The sequence below is a fragment of the Corylus avellana genome, chromosome ca10, assembly GCF_901000735.1.
Source record: "Corylus avellana chromosome ca10, CavTom2PMs-1.0".
NCBI classification, from domain to species: domain Eukaryota; kingdom Viridiplantae; phylum Streptophyta; class Magnoliopsida; order Fagales; family Betulaceae; genus Corylus; species Corylus avellana.
The window spans coordinates 15,076,505-15,095,469 of NC_081550.1; the positions used below are offsets into that span (position 1 = coordinate 15,076,505).

Below are 18,965 nucleotides of genomic sequence, written 5' to 3' on the forward strand. Positions count from 1 at the left end.
AAGTTTAACAAATGAAGAAAATCTAAAAAAAAGAAAGATGGAGGACGTTCCCAAACAATCCTTCAAAGCAAGTGCTGAAGGTCAAGGAGACTCATATGAAAAGTGGCGCATCTCGTGATTTTGTATTTTTTTCCTTTCATGGATGTTGTTTTTGAATGATCGAGGACATTAGGAAACACGTTAAGCTTAAGCAGAGACAAGCAACACGATCTGGGTAGTCAAGAAGGGTGGGAGCCAGGAGGTGTAACGCCCTAAAAAATAATTAACTGGTAATTATTTCTTAGTACATCTTACTCTCAAATTTCCCTCGAGAATAAGACAAAGGAATCATCATGAAGCTTCATGAGAGAGCTTACAGGCCCTCAAGAGACCATCTACCAACTTTGCCACGATAATCCACCTCACCCATATTGCATGCACTACAATGATTATCACTAAATTTTGTATATAGCTTCTCAATTAAGCAGGTTAATTATATGATGATCATAGCGTTCGGGGGAGATATTTGTAGTTTGGCGGGGCCATGCACGTCAGTATCAACGAAAGTTCTTTAATTATATGGTCTGAAAATTCATGCATGTTTCATACAAACGTATCTTTCATTTTGACACAACAAATAAATAATTATAAATTGGTTGATATTAGGTATAAAGGTTCAAAGATCCAGGCCGCCAGATTTTTCTTTCACATGTGGCTGGAATTGTTACAAGTTGTGGGTCGTTGACACTTCTATTCGATTAGAAAGAAAGTAGTGCACTAGCAACATATGTCTTGTATGTCATTTTCTTTTTTTATGTTTAGAAAAAATTTCAAAAAAATCATAAAAATTTATTTACATCAGATTTCTTACATTTAATCATCCTCAATGGTTGCTACAGTGTTTCTCAATATGTAGGGAATCAAAAGTGGTTCTCTATACATTATTTTAATATTAACATTTCTCTTTCCTCTCTCTTCTTTTATCTTTTTGTATTTAATTGGAGATTATGTTGGAATTTTGTGAAAAAAGTGAGGGTAGTTAAGGAACTTGTACTTTGTAAAGAAATAATGTTTTAATGGTATATGGAAAAGTAAGAGAATCTATTGTGAAATATATTTTCTTAGAGAAGCAAAAAGTTGTTTCATTCCCTAAACTTAGGAAAAATCAAAAGGAAGTTGTTGCTAAAGAGGTACGTTTCCTATTGAAGTTTCAAGCACCCTTTTTTTGACAAATATATTATCTACATTAAAACAAAATTAGCTTGAAAACGAAAGAACAATTACTTGTTTGCATCTTGTAGGTTGATTAATTTCGTCCATGCATCTAGATAGCTGCCATTGTTGACCCCTAGTCAAACAAAAACTTTTAATTTGAATATCAAGCAAGAGTATCAACATAATTGGATGATAGTCAGTATTGTTACTGTGCACAACAATGATGAATAATATGGAATCGAAAAGAGAGAGATCAAGAGAGAGTCGAGACAAATATTTACGTGGTTCGGCAATGTGCCTACGTTCATAGGAGAGAGTGCGGCTATATTTCACTATTCAATAATTTAGGGTTACAACATAACATATTTATAGGAAAACCCTAATTGTAAGTATTTTGGAAAACCCTAAAATACCCCCAACAACTTATTTGTCCCCAGGCCCACATAAACTAATTACATCCAATGGGCCAGTAGTAGAATATGAGCCACTTGTTCCAACAATCTCCACCTTGGCGAGTATTCACCTCTTTGAAGATAATCAAGTATTGGGCCTCCACCTGGAATTGATAAGTTTGGGGATGCCACCTCTTCTCCTCTTGTTTCTAGCAACTGAAGACATTTGTCAAGTCCAAACAATGCTTGAACTTGTCTGCAATAACAGGCTTCGTCAACATGTCCGTTGCATTCTTAAAAGTGTGAATCTTTTCAAGTAACAATTCACCTGTAGCAACCAATTTCCTAATCTTGTTAAACCTCACATCAATGTGCTTGGTTTTCGCATGATACACCTGGTTCTTTGCCAAGTAAATGGCACTCTAACTGTCACAATACAACGGAACTCCACATTGCTGAATACCTAGCTCCCTGACTAAATCTATAAGCCACAAAGCTTCCTTTACAGCCTCAGCCGCCGCCATGTATTCCGCCTCTGTCGTGGACATCGCAACCATGGACTAGATCATAGATCTCCAACATATGGGTCCTTTTGCAAGAGTGAACACATAACCCATGGTCGACCTCCTGTCATCTAAATCCCCTGCATAATCTGCATCTACATATCCGACAACTAAGAAAGCACTTTTCTATTCCGACAACTAACAAAGCACTTTTCTATCTGACAAAAGTGATGTCATACTCTGTAGTACCTTTCAAGTACCTGAAAATCCATTTGACTGCATCTCAGTGCTATCTCCCTGGATTTGCCATGTACTTGCTCACCACACTGACTGCATGAGCCAAATCTGGCCTGGTACATACCATAGCATACATTAGACACCCCACTGCACTAGCATATGGAACCTTAGACATGTCTTCAGTTTCTTTAACTATCTTTGGACACTGTGACGTAAAAAAATGGAAATGATTCGCCAAAGGTATACTCACTGGAAATGATAGTGCGTCTAGGCCTGTCTGTGGCTATAGTGTGATGCTCCTTAACTCCTGAAGTAGAGGCCTCTATACCCTGAGAAGTGTTCTCTTGCACTGGAGTCTCTAACTCCACTTGCACCACCTGCTTATCACTGCTACTACTTTCTGGCACCTGCTGCTCTTTATCTTGAGTACTCTTCAACATGAAATTTTCATCAAATATCATGTCTCTACTGATCACCGCCTTGTTTGCCTTCGGATCCCAAAACTTGTAACCCTTAACCCCTTTCCCATATCTGAGAAAGACACACTGTCTAGACTTTGCATCAAGCTTCGATCGTTCTTCACTAGGTACGTGCACATAGGCTAGACAACCAAAAACTCTCAAACCAGAGTAATCTATCTCATTACCTGTCCACACTTCCTTTGCAACTTTCCCATCTAGTGCTACCCTTGGTGACCTGTTGATCAAGTAGCATGCCATACTATTTTAGATCGTTTTTCTTTTTTTTTTCTTTTTTTTTTTTAATTTTAGATTTAAATTTTAAATAAAATTAATAAAAAATTAATATTTTTAATGAGGTGAAACGGTGTGTTTTGGTTAGGAATAACGACTGTTAAAAAATTTTGACGCTAGAAATTTTATTGTCATTTCGATTGACCCAGTGCATAAATTTAATAAAAAAAAATTAAAAATTAAAAAATTTTAAAAAATTTTAAATTTTGAAAAGTTAATTCAGAGACTTATTGTATAATTACCTTTCTTTTTATTATTCTATTCTGTTAAAAATTTTAAAATATTATTTTTTTATAAAAAAATATTACATTTTAATGCTTGATAATGATCGAGCGTGTGTGGGTGTCCGTGTTGCTAACACTTACGTTGGACGCGGCATTTGTTTGCATTATAAGATCCTCGGTAATCGCAAGAGTCGGTGCAACCACCATTTGAAGCGACATACACTGGCCAATAGCGTCCAATGCTTTGTCCATTCACCCATGCCTCGCCTTTCCCCATCCCTGTGAAGTCTAGTGCAACTGGGTCACTGCCAGCAGGCGCATTAAACTTTGTTTGAATCAGCACGTATGGCTTTTGATTAGTATCTAAGAAACAGTTCTATAGAAGACCTAATAATCATTGTTAAATTTGGTGATTTATCATGGTATCAAAGTAAGGGTTCTGAAATTCAAACTCTCACTCCACACTTTACCTCTCATTTCAATTAAATATTCTATCTATTGGGTTTCACTTATTAAGGAAAAATTTAAGCTCACATGTGAGGGAGAATGTTAAATAAATGATTAAATTTTCTCTTTCCAATTAGCTTAAGCTTTTAGGATAAGCAGTGATTTAACAATCTTTTTCTAAATCACGAGTAGCCTTCTACAAAAATCCACTTCAAGTGGATATGGACAACATAACAACTATCACTGTGAGTTAAACTGATCAATGGTTATTGGCTTGGTTGTGAAATAAGATATTTGAATGATTCAACTCATAACCAAAATATAAGAATTAAGGTTACCTTGTACCAAGTCAAGGGTTGGTTCTTGGGCAAGGTAGGTTGTGAAACCCACTGTGAAGAACTTCCACTAGACAGACCTGATTCTTCACCTTTAAGCCCAACCTGCACCCAAAAAAGAAGAAAATGAACATTATTGCATTAAATCCTTTTAAATATTTATGACCAACAAATAAAATATCGTTTTTGGGAGTTGTATGTCTACTCATTCTGGATGAATTAATTGAGAAATCGGTTTCTTTGTTTTACCTAGTTGGTGGAACATCAAATATTCTGTTTACAAGAATTTTTATCTCTCAGTTGCCATTAGCCAATATCAGGACAAATGGAATTGAAAAAGAAAAAAGAAAAAAACAAGAACACTAACCTGATATGTCCATTGCTGAGAAGAAAGATCGATAGTTGTGCCATTTTTTGTGCCTTTCAGCTTTACTGGACCAGTGATCCCCGCACCCATTATGTCAAAAAAAGCTCCATAGTTCTGATATAAATGAAAAGATGTTAGCATTTAAAAATTCTTATCCCTAGTGATTCACCAAATGCTGAAGCCTTTTCATCCATCTAATAATATATTCATTGAACATGGAAACCACTATTGCAATAACAATTTCCCTGATTTAATAGATGCAGGAAGGCAGACCTGAAGTCCCACTGTCAAACTCAGGAGATCAATTGTGTTCTTCCCAGCTATAAGTGCAATGGGGATCTCCACTGCAACCTCAGCATTGTCACTGTTCCCTTTTCCACTCCCTGCAAAGGTTTCAATTGCTACATGATCATGCAAAAATATACAGTATTGTAATGAATTAGGCAAAGTATGTAAACATTTTACATCTGAAAGATTTCAAACTTTAGATAGGCAGAGAATATATATGAGAGGCATTACACAAAAGAAAGAAACCTAAAACTATCCTACTAGGGATAAAAACCTTAGTGCAATCAGCACCTAATGAAAAGCATATTCAGCTTACAATATCTTGAAATTGTTCATACTACAGAGTATCAGAAATGTTTCAAAAAGTTAGATTTAGTAAGGCAAAGGTAGTGTTTCATATACACTTGTCATGATGCAGGGAAGACGCTAATCACATTTGCACTATTACTCTAAAAGAACTAAATAAGTTACAATTTGAGCTTTCGACTTATAAAGCTCATTCTCACCTAGTAAGAAATTAATGTGTGATTTGGCACCCAGGCAATACCATCACAATTCATCTACTCAATGTAAGACTTTGCTTAATGTCAAAATTGTCCCCCACTCAAATCAATGACATCCTTATCAAGGCTCGAGTTGATGAAAAATTCTTCCAGCTCTCTTTATGCTAATGAATATGTAAATTGGTTCTTCGATTTAGGCACCCAACCATAGCAGCAGCTGAATGCAAAGTATTATGTTTGAACCTCCTATACCTCCCTTAACCTAATGAATGAAAAAGTAAATTTTGCCTTTCAAAAATTATTAAGAAATCCAAGATTGAGGCTTCCTCTAGAGAAAAAGAAAGCAAGTCTTCCTTCGTTATTTCTAAAAATACTTCCAATTCCTCCTTTGCCTCAGGTTATCAAGGTAGCAACAATTGAAAATTTACAAAAGACTACAACCCCAATGCCTCCAAGAAAGGTTGGAAAGGGGGGTGGGGAAGGACTAAACAAAAATATAGAAAGGCATAAATATATGTTAACCATGCATATCAAATTCTCAGTACTTTATGATTTCGAATCACCTGCAAGCTTTCCATTAATAAATGCATGAAGGGCATGGCCAAGTGACTCCACATGAAGAATTGTTTGAGATCCATCTTCAAGGAAAGACTCATCACCTTCAATATTAGTGCTGCCAAAAGTAAACAGAAAAAAAAGTGTTACAATAGTGATCATATCATAATAACTGGCCGGAGAGGCAAACAATATGTCAAAGAAAGAAGCTCTACAAACAAGAGACTTTGTTACCTTAATGAGTACCACAAGTAGTCACTTCTATCAGCTGTAGTATTTATTTGCTCCAATAGTCCAAGTTTCACAAATGCATTGTCCTTTGAGATACCTATGGGTTCATTTATCCAACTCCAATCCGAGTCTAATGCTTCAGAGGAATCAATATTGCCACTCAAAGATTGATGAATGAAGCTTGGAATCATAGCAACAGAGTTGATCTATCATGAGAAAGTTATATTAAGTGATCAATTAGATAATACTATAAAACATATAGAATTTGGTTGCAAAAAAAACAAACAAAAAAAAAACTGATAATTGAAAAAATTCTTAGAATTAGCGTTTTTGTTTGATTTCATAGTTCGCATGTGCGAACAAGCAAGAACATGCTTCACACCCTTGAAAATTTTTTTAAAACATATTCAAATGAGGGAGATATTGACCCTCTTTGGTTACAACATGCTATTATGATCCTAAGTGTCCCACATAGCTTCAAGGTAATCTTAGTCATTTGTATATAACTCAAAAAAAAAAAAAAAAAAAAAAAAAAAACCTTGTGTATATAAGCTTTTTAGTACCCTCTCCTTGTAAACCGGTTTTCAAGAGTAAATTATCCCTGAGGTTTGTATCATTTAGTATCAAAGTCGGGCACCACATCACAATTTTGAGTCACGAAGAGGGCGACCTATGGTGCGGGCCACTGTCAACGTCAAATTAGGAAGCGTGTTGGTATTTTACGATCCTAAATATCTCGCACGGCTTAAGTGCGATCCTAACCATGTATATATGAACTTTTGGGTACCCTCCGCTTGCAAGCTAGTTTTCAAGACTAAGTTCTAACTGAGGTGTGTATCATATGCCACTAGTGAAAGGAATTCATTCTTTTACCATTCTTTTCACATGAGATAATAACATAAGACTTAATGAACAGGTCTCTAATAATGGTTGTGTAGGTCAATAATACAAACAAAACAATCACCATGTTACAAGAGGTTCACACAGCCATGGTGGATAAACTTTCCATAACTTTATTAATGTAATTCACACACATAATCCTCCATTACACCAAAATATATATAGAAGCCCTAATTTCTTAAACGAACCTGGACAAAACCACTAAGTAATTGACAACTCCTAAAATAATAAAAACCAATTGTAATGAAGATACCAAAAATTTGAAACTTGGTTTACTTTTCCAACAATATTATAGAAAATAATTTCTTACCAAAGATTACAAGTTCTAACACTGTCCTGTAGAAGTTAGTGCTGAAATTCATCTCAAATGGATGTGTATAATATCTACACAACGCCCGTTTGGGACCAAATTTCAAGCTATCTAGACATGTTGCAGTCATATGGGATAGGACGTAAATCAAGATGAACAAAAAGGATATTATGAACCCACAAAAGAACCCTGATACAAGTTGAAAAATCCGCAAGTATACAAGCAACACCACCATCCGAAAGAAGTTCTTCAACATTCCGTTTTAAACCATATAGATAATATGAACTGTAAAACAAATTTTAGGAACAAACATCTTAGGTGATATAAAAGGAAGTAGAAGACTTTACAGAGCAACAAAACAATTAATATACATTTTTCCCCTGGTAAGTTACTCATTTAGATACTCATGGGGTCTTGAACTCATGACCTTATCCTCCACCCTGTTATTGTGGAAGGAAGGAAGTGCTACCTGAGCTACACCTCAATGGCATCAATTAATGAACTTTAGGTGGAAAATCCATAGAATGGATGAGCAAATCTAACTGAGAAAAAGCAACCACAATTCCACATCTAGCACAAAATATCTTAGTAATTTGTGCATCTACAAGAAACCAAGGGAATCTGCTACAACCAAAATCCACAAATATGCAGAAGAAGCTCATGAGGCATACCTTTGCAGTGTTAAGAACTACATTCTTGCAGTCAGGTAAAATGCTCACGGACCATGCAGGCAAGTGATATGAATTGCCATTGAAATTCATAGTTGCATCAGATTGGGTGCCCACATTGGCAAGAAAAGCAGCGCACACGGATCCTGTTTTATAAACTGTGGCCTGAATGAAAGACAAGATAAACCCATGTTAAATTAAAAATTAAACCTTACATCTTATAGCACAAACAAACTTAGTAGTAGAGATTCTACAGACCAAGTAGGAATATTAGCAGAAAGTAGAAATGGTCTTTCCTAACAACTGTAAAAGGTGTAATGGATAGAAATGGCTATACCTCCATGTTTGGACCAAGAGAAGTAACTGTTGGATCAGTGGCCACCAATGCTTCTTCACAAAGCTTAACTGCCTTATGGACATCTTTTAAGTGGCCCCACTTAGGTTGTCTAAGAATCCCTGCAGCAAAAACATGGAAAATTTTCAACTCAATCATGGATCAATGATCAAAAACGTTCCTACTATATTATAAAACTGAGTGACTGTGGGCCATTATATGATATTTTCAAATACCAAAATATGATGGGCACATCATATGTGCTTGCAAAACCCTCTAAGCATCTCATTGACCCAAAAATGCTAGTTAGGCTGTATATAAATGATGACCTGGAGACTGGAGTAGCAACTACATGCATAACTCTTACAATGTAAATGGTAGATGAGGAATATTGCAAAAGATGGATGGAGACCATACCATACTCATCAATTGGAGCATCATAATCATAACTAGTGGAAACGAAGGGTCCACCAGTAGACCGGCCAAAGTTAGTCCCACCATGATACTGTTTCAGGGGAATCAACAGATTTGATTCATCACTTTGTGTTCTTTGGTGTCAGAGTTTAGACTGGATTTTATCCTAGAGTTCAAGTATCAAGAAGTCCTCAGAAAAACTATGTAAACATAAACTACCAATATAATTGCAGTACCATATAATAATTTTGGAAAGTTCCACCAAGCTGGAAAAAGCGAGCCACAGCAAATGCAAGGTCTTCCACAGGTCTGTGGGGCACTGGATCACCAAACGAGAGAAACCTAAAATTTCATGCAGATCAAAAAGTATCGAGTAAAGGAAGACAATTTATTTCAAGCAAGAAAAACAAAATCATGAGGCTGAATGTCGATATAAATCATAAATTCATATGCAAGGGAACAACATCCAACATCCCATTCTAACAGCCAGATTGTTAGGAACAACAAGGGACAGCTTACCATCCACTATAACCCTCAGTCCACATTTTTGGCTTCTTGTCAGAATTAGGTTTGAATTGGTCACAGTAAAATCCATTGCAAGTGTTGATCTGAAGGCAAATGAGATTGAAAAGATTATAGAAAGCCAAGTGAGTAGCAAGTTATTTGAAGTAACTTGGTCACTACGTTCGTAACACCTATGTTGTGCTCACGATAAATTTCGGACCAAGTCACTAAACTGCCATGCAAGTTCAATGAGAAAACTCACAATGGGATCAGGAGCATCTACTTGCGGGCACATGACCCAGGGCACCCCTGTATCCAAAGATGTAGCCATGGATGCTGCCCAAACGATGTAGGATTTGGCAGCAGGCCCATATTCTGAATCAACGTTTCCATACTCATTTTCTATCTGGCATAAAAAAAGAATAACCATCATCGCTCCATGCTAACCTTCAACAACCAAAAGTTCAATTTGGGATCATCTAGGAACATTAAGGCTTCTTTGGCAACACCTTTTAGGATTGCTTAAAAAGCAAAAACTTTAATAAACAAATCAAAACACAAACTACTTACAAAACGGTCAAAATTACTTTTACCTTCACATCACATCACAACTAAAAAGCAAAAAAGACCTTTTAAAAAGTATTTTCAAACTAACTATAATGCAAGTGCACGACTACAATTAAGTGAAATATTTTGAAAATTAACCTGAGATAAAATGATAGGCCACCCTGAGAGGCGTAAAGTTTCTCCTGCTTCATCATGTCCACAATCTTGGCCGTGAATCGCTTCATTTCTGCCTGAAACAGAGTGTTTCATAACCAATGGATAAACTTGAGAAAATACCAAAACAACAGCACATTACTAGAGTGCAGGGTGAGTCTGCAAACCTTGAACGGCTCATTATCAGTTCGAAACTGAATTCCGGGTATAAAATGCAACCATAGAGGAAAACCACTGTTCAAAAATTGAAGAAACACACACAATTATGCGAGGAAAAATTTTAGATTAGAACAGAAAGAGGGGAATAGGAAGAGTAAACAATTTAAAACAAGCTTCTATTTTTCCCACCAAAGCTAGGATATCAATAGAGTAAAATAGTACAAAAGTCTTTACCCATAGTTCCATTCGGCGCATGCATAGGGACCAATACGAAGATGAACATAAAGACCAGCATCCGCAACAGTCTTCACAAATTTCACCAAATCCTTCCTTCCCTTGAAGTCATACTGTAGAAATGCCAAGTGGGTCAGTACAAAATCAAGAATTAGAGCAATGAAAATAGTTAATTTTATATTTTTTCAACTGATTTAGTTTGTTCAAGAGTTTAACTTATGCTATTCTTCCTACATTCTCTCCCACCAACAAAATCGAAGCCTCGAGGAATTTGCCCAAATGCAGAAACAGCGTCAGCAACTACTAAAGAAAATGAAAAAGAAGGGAAGAAACCTGGTTTCGAACTGGTTCGTGCAAGTTCCAGAAAACGTAGGTCTCGATCACATCCAATCCTCCGTCCTTGGATTTTTGAAACAAATCCGGCCACATCTGCAACAACATTAACCAAATTATAGTAACACACAGAGAGAGAGAGAGAGAGAGAGAGAGAGTCTCAATAACGCATGGCACCTCGGGAGTGCTGCGAGGGTAATGAATGGAGCCAGAGATGAAGACCCGGCGCTTGCCGTCGATGAGCAGAGCTCTGTGATCGTACGTCACGTTGGCAGCAAACGAAGTCGTCACCAGCACCCAGCACAGCACTAACAGTAACAGAAACCCTGTCTCTCTCATTGCTTAGTTCGGTTGATGCTCCGTTGGATGAGCTTTGCGTTCGTTTGATCGCTTTGCATTATAAAGGCATGGAGATGGAGGCAGGGGAATCAAACAGAGGAGTCCAACATCAGCCATGTTAAGCCAAGATGTCTCTATTTGCCGTCCTAGCCGTAGCCGTAGCCGTAGCCCAGGTTAGAATGGCAGTTTCTCTTTGTTTTTGTGTTATGGAGGTACCCTTTTGTTGAAGATGCTCGACCTTTTAGCATGGTAGTGAAAATACTAGCTTTATTTGATGGAGATGGCGACTGGATTATCAACTGCATTTAAAAATAAATATATAAATAAACCATAGATATTATATTTGATTTTTAAATATTATTTTTATTGTAAGTGACGTGTGTCACATTATGATTGGTGTTAATGTGACATATTAACTGATTTTTTTCAACTTTTCTAATGAGAGGGACCAATTTATTTATTTATTTTCGCTTACTTTAGATAGTGATTAATCAATTTTTTAAAATCTAAGAAACTATTTCTCAAAACCTTAAACTACATAGACTAAAAATGTATTTATCGGAAAATATATATATATAAGGGAACCCACGTGGGTATAAATCCTTCTCACTCTACTTTTTGTGAAAATGGGTGATGTGTTAATAAATGATGAAAAAAATAAATTTGTAAAAGCATGCAGGTAAAAGACAAAGAATAAATTGTATCGTAAAACATAATATAATGGTACGTATGGGATAACGGCCTTGGGCTTACTAAAATTATAAAGTTTAGCCCTATAGTTAAAAGATGTTTATTGTTTATGTTTGGCATTAGATTCAATAGTTGTTTTGTGACCTATGCAACCATGTTTGATTGATGGTTACTATAGGCGGACGTCATTAGTAGCGTAGGCCACCCGAGATCAGACTTGGTTGGACTGCTTATAAACTCTGATGAATTATTGATGTTGCATATAGCTCTGTGTGGCATATGATATTGTCAAACAGGTTAATGCACGGGTTCATGGCATACTACGGTATCGCCATGCCACTGTGACAATCTGCGTTGTGGGTATGTTAAAAAAAAAAAAAAAAAAATTAGTCTCGTTTCAATCAAGCGGGTCATCACACTGCTAGTGAGTGGATGGTATGCGTATAATATCCAGAACACTGATATTGTATTATAAGTCCCTTAGGATAATGCCAACCCTACCAAAAAGGGATTAAGGGCTTGGATAAACCATATGTAGTTGAATTATGATATAATTATCTTATTACAACATATATCATATTTATATTGCACTCATGAAATTATCAAATTATTATTTATGACCTTGTATTTCTGCATGTGATTTATAAATATTCAAACTCACCACGTAATAACTTGTACGTAATGTGTATTTATACTCACTAAATCGTGAACTTACTCTTATGTCTTTTATATCTCTCAAACATGTATTGTCTTATAGATAGTCTAGTGGATGATGGATCCCGGGAGGTATAAGGTTATCCAGAGGGATTTGGTCACGATCATTTTTGAGGAATTACACATCGTTTGGCTTAAGGACATGTGGGATGCTGATGGAGTCACCCATCAAGATATGATTGAGATTGTTTACATGCTTTTATCTCCTTAAGAGTAGGCTTTGACTTTTGATGTTATGTTATGACAATTAGATTTAGTTTATAATCCTGTTATATTTTTGGATGACTCGTCTTTTGACCATAATATTTGGTGAATTATATATGTTATGATGTATTAGATTTATTCTGGTTATTAGATGATTTTGATTTAATTTATAAATATCTTTGATTATAAGTGAAAAGTTTTTCGTTACAAACTCTCTTTGGAGAGAATGAGATCCCTAAGTTTTGTTCTTTGTGGAATAACACTAGGAGGCAAACCATGCAGTTAATTACTCGTTAATTAATTTCATTTGGGCATTTCAAAGGCAAAGCCCCATCCTCCACCAAAAAAAGCCGCACAAGGCGGTGGGAAAACTTCACGGAAAAGGTGGGTTAAAAAAATATCAAAGCTTTGAGAAGCGGCTTTTTTTCTGCCTTCAATTTTTTTTTTTTTTAAATAAACATAATTTTTAGGTTGATTTTTTAGTTGCTTTATGAAATGCCATTGAGAACAAAAAAGAAAAAACAAAAAATCAAAATAGGTGTTGGCTCTCACTTATTAAAAGGGAGTTTGGACCCATACATGAGGGGGAGCCATAAATTTACCTATTCCTATCAGTTTATCCTTTTTGGATAACAAGTAGTTTAACATGATATGAAAGCCAAAGATCCTGGAATCAAACATTGACTCTGTCAATTCACTCTTCATTTAAATTAAATATTCTACGTGTTGGGTCTCACTTATTAGAAGGAAATTTGAGCCAATACGTGAGGGGGAGTGTTAAAGTAATGATTAAATAATTAAATTTATCTCTTCTTATTAACTTAAACTTTTAAGATAACTGATAATTTACATGGAGAATAACTCAAATTTGTCCTCCAACCCCCTAATAGATATAGACCATGCAACTCTTCATCAAGAGTTGCACTATACGTTTCTCTTCTAACCCCCATGAAAGTTATTACTTTCTAGGAAGATGATTCAATGTGGGGATGACGGTCCATTAAAACACGTCATCAATATTGGATCCCCTTGACCTTTTGTAGTGTAGTACAGGGACTCCAAATGGCTTGGGATGAATTAGAAGTTAATTTGCTATTTATTTCCGAGGTAAAAAGAAAAAGAGATAAAAAAAAGACGTGCATATATGAAATTTTATTTTGTAATTAGATTTTACACGACTTATTGCTTTTGATCTTGAAAATAAAGTGCATGGTTTATAGGCATCCCTTGATACAAATGTTGTACCAATAAAAACATCATTTTCTGCTGTTTCAAAGCATGCTCAGGGCACTGAGAAGCCATTTACTGTAGTTCCGCCATCAACACAAATATTCTGACCAGTTATGTATGAAGCCGCAGGTAGGCATAAGAATGCCACCATGGAAGAAACCTCCTTTGGCTCTCCAATACATCCAAGAGGTGTTTGAGAGACAACAGCCTCAGACATTTTCTCATCCCTCAGAAACTGCAAAAAAGAGAGAAAATAGATTCTTGTCATGTCTTAATTAATCCCCCTCTATGAAAATCACAGACAAGGAAAAGAATCTTACAATTTCAGCCAAGGGGGTTCTGATAAACCAAGGTGCAACCGAGTTACTCCTTATGTTATCTTTTGCCCACTCACATGCCAAACTTCTTGCTAGCTGATTCACAGCTCCTATAGACAAAATTTGATCGGAGCTTTTAATGTGTCTCTCAAACTTATAACCCATGATTTTGATAGAAAAATCAAATAGTAAAATGAAATTACCTTTAGCTGCACTGTATATACTATTTCCAATATTTACTGCTACTACACTGGCAACGAAAGAAACGAAAACAATGCTTCCTGCTCTCGAAGCTCTTAGAAGAGGATAAGCAAGTTGAGACATGTGATAAGCAGATTCAAGATTGGTAGACATAAAGAATGAGAAATCTTCAGCTGTGTACTCTGCGGTCATTTTATGTATGTTGCTTCCCACATTGTTTATCTAGAAACAGACATCAGAGTATAACAACCCTATTAAGGCGTAGTAATTAATAAATGAAAGCTTGTTCGGTGCCGAAAGATAGGATGATCCTTTACAGTTGAGCACATTTTGAGTATGCTGTAAAATGTCATGCAAAATGCGACAATGATAACAAAATAGAGGTCTTACAACTTACCAGGATGTTGAGTTTGCCATTAAATAGTGAGGAGACGGTGCTAATTAGTTCCTCTCGTTGGGCTCGAAACACTGCATCGTACACAGAACCAGTGACTTGAAATCCCTTTGTCTTCCATTCATGTAAGCATTCGTTGAGTTGGGCCTCATTTCGACTGCTTGTATGGACGGTCGCCCCTAGGCCTGCGTTGGAGAGATAACATCCTTCAAGAAGTTTTCATTAGCAAGATACTGCAATATTATTTAAATAAAACAATCAGCATAGATAATTAATTTTTAAGGATGTCATTAATCATTATCAATTAATTTAAAGCAAAAGGATGTGAAATGGTTCGTTAGGGGTTTAGTAAGGGGGGTCCAGATAAACCATGGTGCAACAGAATTAGTCCTTATATTATCTTTTGCCCACTCGCATGCCAAACTTCTTGTTAGCTGATTCATTGTCCCCACGTATATATACATGAAAAATTCACACTTACACAACCTTCATATTAGCAATAATAATAACAATAACAATTAATGATAACAATAATAATACATCTAGAATTACCTTTAGTTGCTGCATATATGGATCCGTAGGTCACTGATACAACACCACAGACTGAAGACACAAATAGAATGCTTCCTGTTGATGAAGCTTTTAGAAAAGGATGTGAAAGTTGGCTCCAATGTTAAGCAGATTCAAAATTCGGGGCCATGATAAACGAGAAATCTTCAGCTATGTACTATGTGGTCGGTTTTAGTATGTTTGTCCCAACATTGTTAATCTAGAGCCAAATATTCAGAACAATAAGAAATAAGAAAAACTCTTCAAAATGTTACCTTATACATAATGGAAGAGGTGGGGGACTTACAAGGATGTTGAGTTTTCCATTAAAGATGGAGGAGATGGTGGTTATTAGCTTCTCTTGTTCAGCTGGAGAAGATGCATCGCACACTGAACCCGTGACTTGGAAGCCCTTCTTTCTCCACTCACTTAAAGATTCATTTAGGTCCGCCTTGTTTCGAGAGCATGTATGTACAATCGCCCCTAAGCCTGCAAGTTCCTCCACAATAGTATGCCTGATGATCACAAATTAAGGTGGATCAGTTTTATTAGGAAGATGAGGCAGTTATGATAGGGTCGCATGAACAAACATTTTGAAAGCTAATGTATATGCTATATGCTTCACTTAGATGATAATAAGGTGACACCATTTGTTTTTACTATTTGTGTATTTATTGGTATTTATCATGAATTTTTACATGAAACGTGTACATTGGCAGTCTTATATATATTATTTGTGATCCTTAATAATTCTCAAACATTTTTAGTCAAATAATTTAAAAAATAAGTTCTAAAATCACATGTACCAAAAACAACAACACATTTATAGAGCCCAATTATTGCACAAATTTATTTTTTTTAAAAAAAAAGAAGTAAATGAAAATCATGGAAATGAAGCTATGAATGATTATAAGAGTAATGTTTGAAATTATATTTTTATTTCATAATTATTCTATAATGTTGATGTGATGATTTCATAGTGACACATCAACATTCACTACAAGAATTTAGGTCTTTAGGAGCGACTTCGAGTCGACCCTAAAAGTCCAAAAGTGGACGCTGTTGACAACAGCGTCGACTTTTGGACCCTAAAGGTGTCGACGCTAATAGTCCGACCCTAATGATCAAATGAGTGATTATCAGCATTCACTTAAAGTCAACTCTAATGATCACTTTTAGCGTCCACTTTATCGACCCTAAAAGTAGCAATGTTTTGACCCTAAAGGTGATGTAAACGGAACCCATAGTCGACGCTGATAGTCAACTATTAGTGTCCACTCAAAGTAGACGCTAATAGTTAACCATTAGCGTCCATAAAGTGGACCCTATTGGTCCTAAAAAAAAATTAAAAAAAAATTAACTATCAGCGTCCAAACCAAAGTGGACACTGATAATTAACCATTAGCGTCCATAAAGTGGACCCTAATGGTCCTAAATTTTTTTTTTAAAAAAAAAAAATTAACTATCAGCGTCCACTTAAAGTCAACCCTAATGATCACTTTTAGCGTCCACTTTATCGATCCTAAAAGTCGCAATGTTTTGACCCTAAAGGTGATGTAAACGGAAGCCATAGTCGACGCTAATAGTCAACCATTAACGTCCACTCAAAGTGGACGCTGATAATTAACCATTAGCGTCCACAAAGTGGACCCTAACAAAGTGGACCCTAACCATTAGTGTCCACAAAGTGGACCCTAATGGTCCTAAATTTTTTTTTTTAAAAAAAAATCTGCTATCGATAGCACAATCGTGTGCGATCAATCGCAGTACCAGTAGGTTTTTGACATTTTGCGATCGATCTCACTTGGAGTGAGATCGATCGTAGTACCAGTAGGTTTTCAATATTTTGCGATCGATCGCACTCCAAGTGCGATCGATCATAGACCCAGGGAACACTGGTATCAATAACATATATCGGCTAACTCCTAACCACAGTATTTCTAACATATATCAGTAACAGTCCCACCAATACATGTTAATTATGAGCAAAAGGAGAGGAACAACATAGCCAATTGTGTATGTCAAAAGCAGGCTGCCTCTTATAACTGGATCCAGTTATTTATTGAACGTGTCCTGAACAATTTATCTATTAATCATGACAAGAGTAAAAATATTGTACTCTGTTTTAAGTGAAACTAAAGATAAATGTGGCTAAAAAAATTCAAAACATCAATGTACATATAGTCCATTTAAAGCTTTCTTTCTTTCTTTCTTTTTTTCCTTCTGACATGCTTGTTCACATGAAAGCCTCCTCTTTTATTGAACTCTTTGAATTGATTGACAAATTGTTAAGGTTGGTTGTCTGAATAGTAAGATTTATCTTCCATTACCTGCAGTGATATAAAGAGTTTCTTCGGATGAATCAAGAATAAAAAGAACTCTAGCCACCCATTCATTAGCATAAGTTTGGTGTCCCTTAGCAATATTGAAGCACTTACTCATAGGTGCTTACTTGGTACTTATTTAGCTATGAGCTAGTGAGTCCTAAGCCAGTTACAATAAACGTTAGCTTCCTCTATGAGAGAGGGAGAGAGAGATAGAACAAATAGCAAACATGTGAGGGCAATCATATTATATCTGCAGTCTCAAAGATACTCAAAGCTTTAAAGACATATAGCAAAATAAACATTTCAAAGTACCAGCTTGGACGTAGCTACATATCGAAGCAGAGTAGTTGAACACAATTCTGGTGCAACTACTACATAGAGAATTGCTTACTGAGATGAGGGTTGCCTGAGGACATGTTGCCCCATGCTAGGAGGTGATGGCGGTGGACGAACACCCTGGCCTTGCATCTGTTGGGCTTGAAAACCATGTGAGGGAGGCATTGGAGGCCTAGTACCAGGAGTGAAATTCGCCATCGTGCCGCTACCAACAGAAGGTGGGGGAGGGACAGGTGGAGTCCCACCAAGAGGCATGGGCCTAGGGCCATTTGCTGTAGGAGGTGATGGTGGGAATGAAGCAGGCATTGGAGGAGGGGCTCTAGGAGGATTTCCAAGAGGTGCACCAAGTGGCCTTCCTTGCGTTCGAGGAAGTGGTGGGGATGGACCTTGGGGTGGTGGTGGCAAAGGCCTTGGTGGGACACCAGAGGCTGCTGTGCCATTGGCTGCAGGGGCAGGTTAAGGTTTGTTTGCATCTGGTGGCTTGATTTTAAAATATAATTGCAACTTCACATTGACAAACACAAAAGAAAGGGTCAGATAAGTTACCATTAGCAGGAACAGACCAACAAAAAAACTTGAAAAAAGAAAATTCTGTGTATTTTAACCTGACTAGCAAGTGGCCTATCAAAGAGAAAGAAAAGATTGTCCAGCCCAATTCAGCCAGCAGGTAAGTTGGTCTACTTGGTTGCATCAATAGGTGCCAAAATAAATTGAGAGAGAGAGCTACAATGAGAATTAAGACCAAGACCTGACCCACTGGCAATCAAATGACATGTCTAGGTTACATAAGGTTTTTAGTCTAGTGACTTATAAACAACTCAGACCAGGTAGACTGTTCAATCAAACTGTCAATCTTTGTGCCAAATCACATCTAAAAACATTGGAAGCAGTTGAGCAAATATTAAACAAACTAACCGTAAACATTTTAGAGTCTAGATCCCAATGTGTGAAGAACTTGGGAGGGGTTTTGTCAATCTCTGTGCTAGGAACCTGAAATGAAAATAACAAGCATAACCAATCAAATTTCTTGAAATTAAATGAAATGGTTAAGTTCAGCTAT

At 36.4% G+C, this 18,965-nt stretch overlaps 1 protein-coding gene and 2 pseudogenes across 1 annotated transcript; all 3 read right to left on the reverse strand.

The window, feature by feature from the left end:
• Positions 1-3,457: 3,457 nt before the first annotated feature.
• On the reverse strand, positions 3,458-11,157 carry LOC132163402 (beta-galactosidase 8-like; annotated as a pseudogene).
• Positions 11,158-13,719: 2,562 nt separating this feature from the next.
• LOC132163004 (tropinone reductase homolog At1g07440-like) lies at positions 13,720-14,912 on the reverse strand (the record flags this gene model as incomplete). The annotated part of the gene is made up of 3 exons (XM_059573204.1): positions 13,720-14,194; positions 14,302-14,521; positions 14,697-14,912. Coding segments are annotated over 3 exons (459 nt in total), but the record flags the coding sequence as incomplete, so codon positions are not given.
• Positions 14,850-18,160, reverse strand: LOC132163005 (senescence-associated protein 13-like; annotated as a pseudogene).
• Between the last annotated feature and the right edge of the window lie 805 nt (positions 18,161-18,965).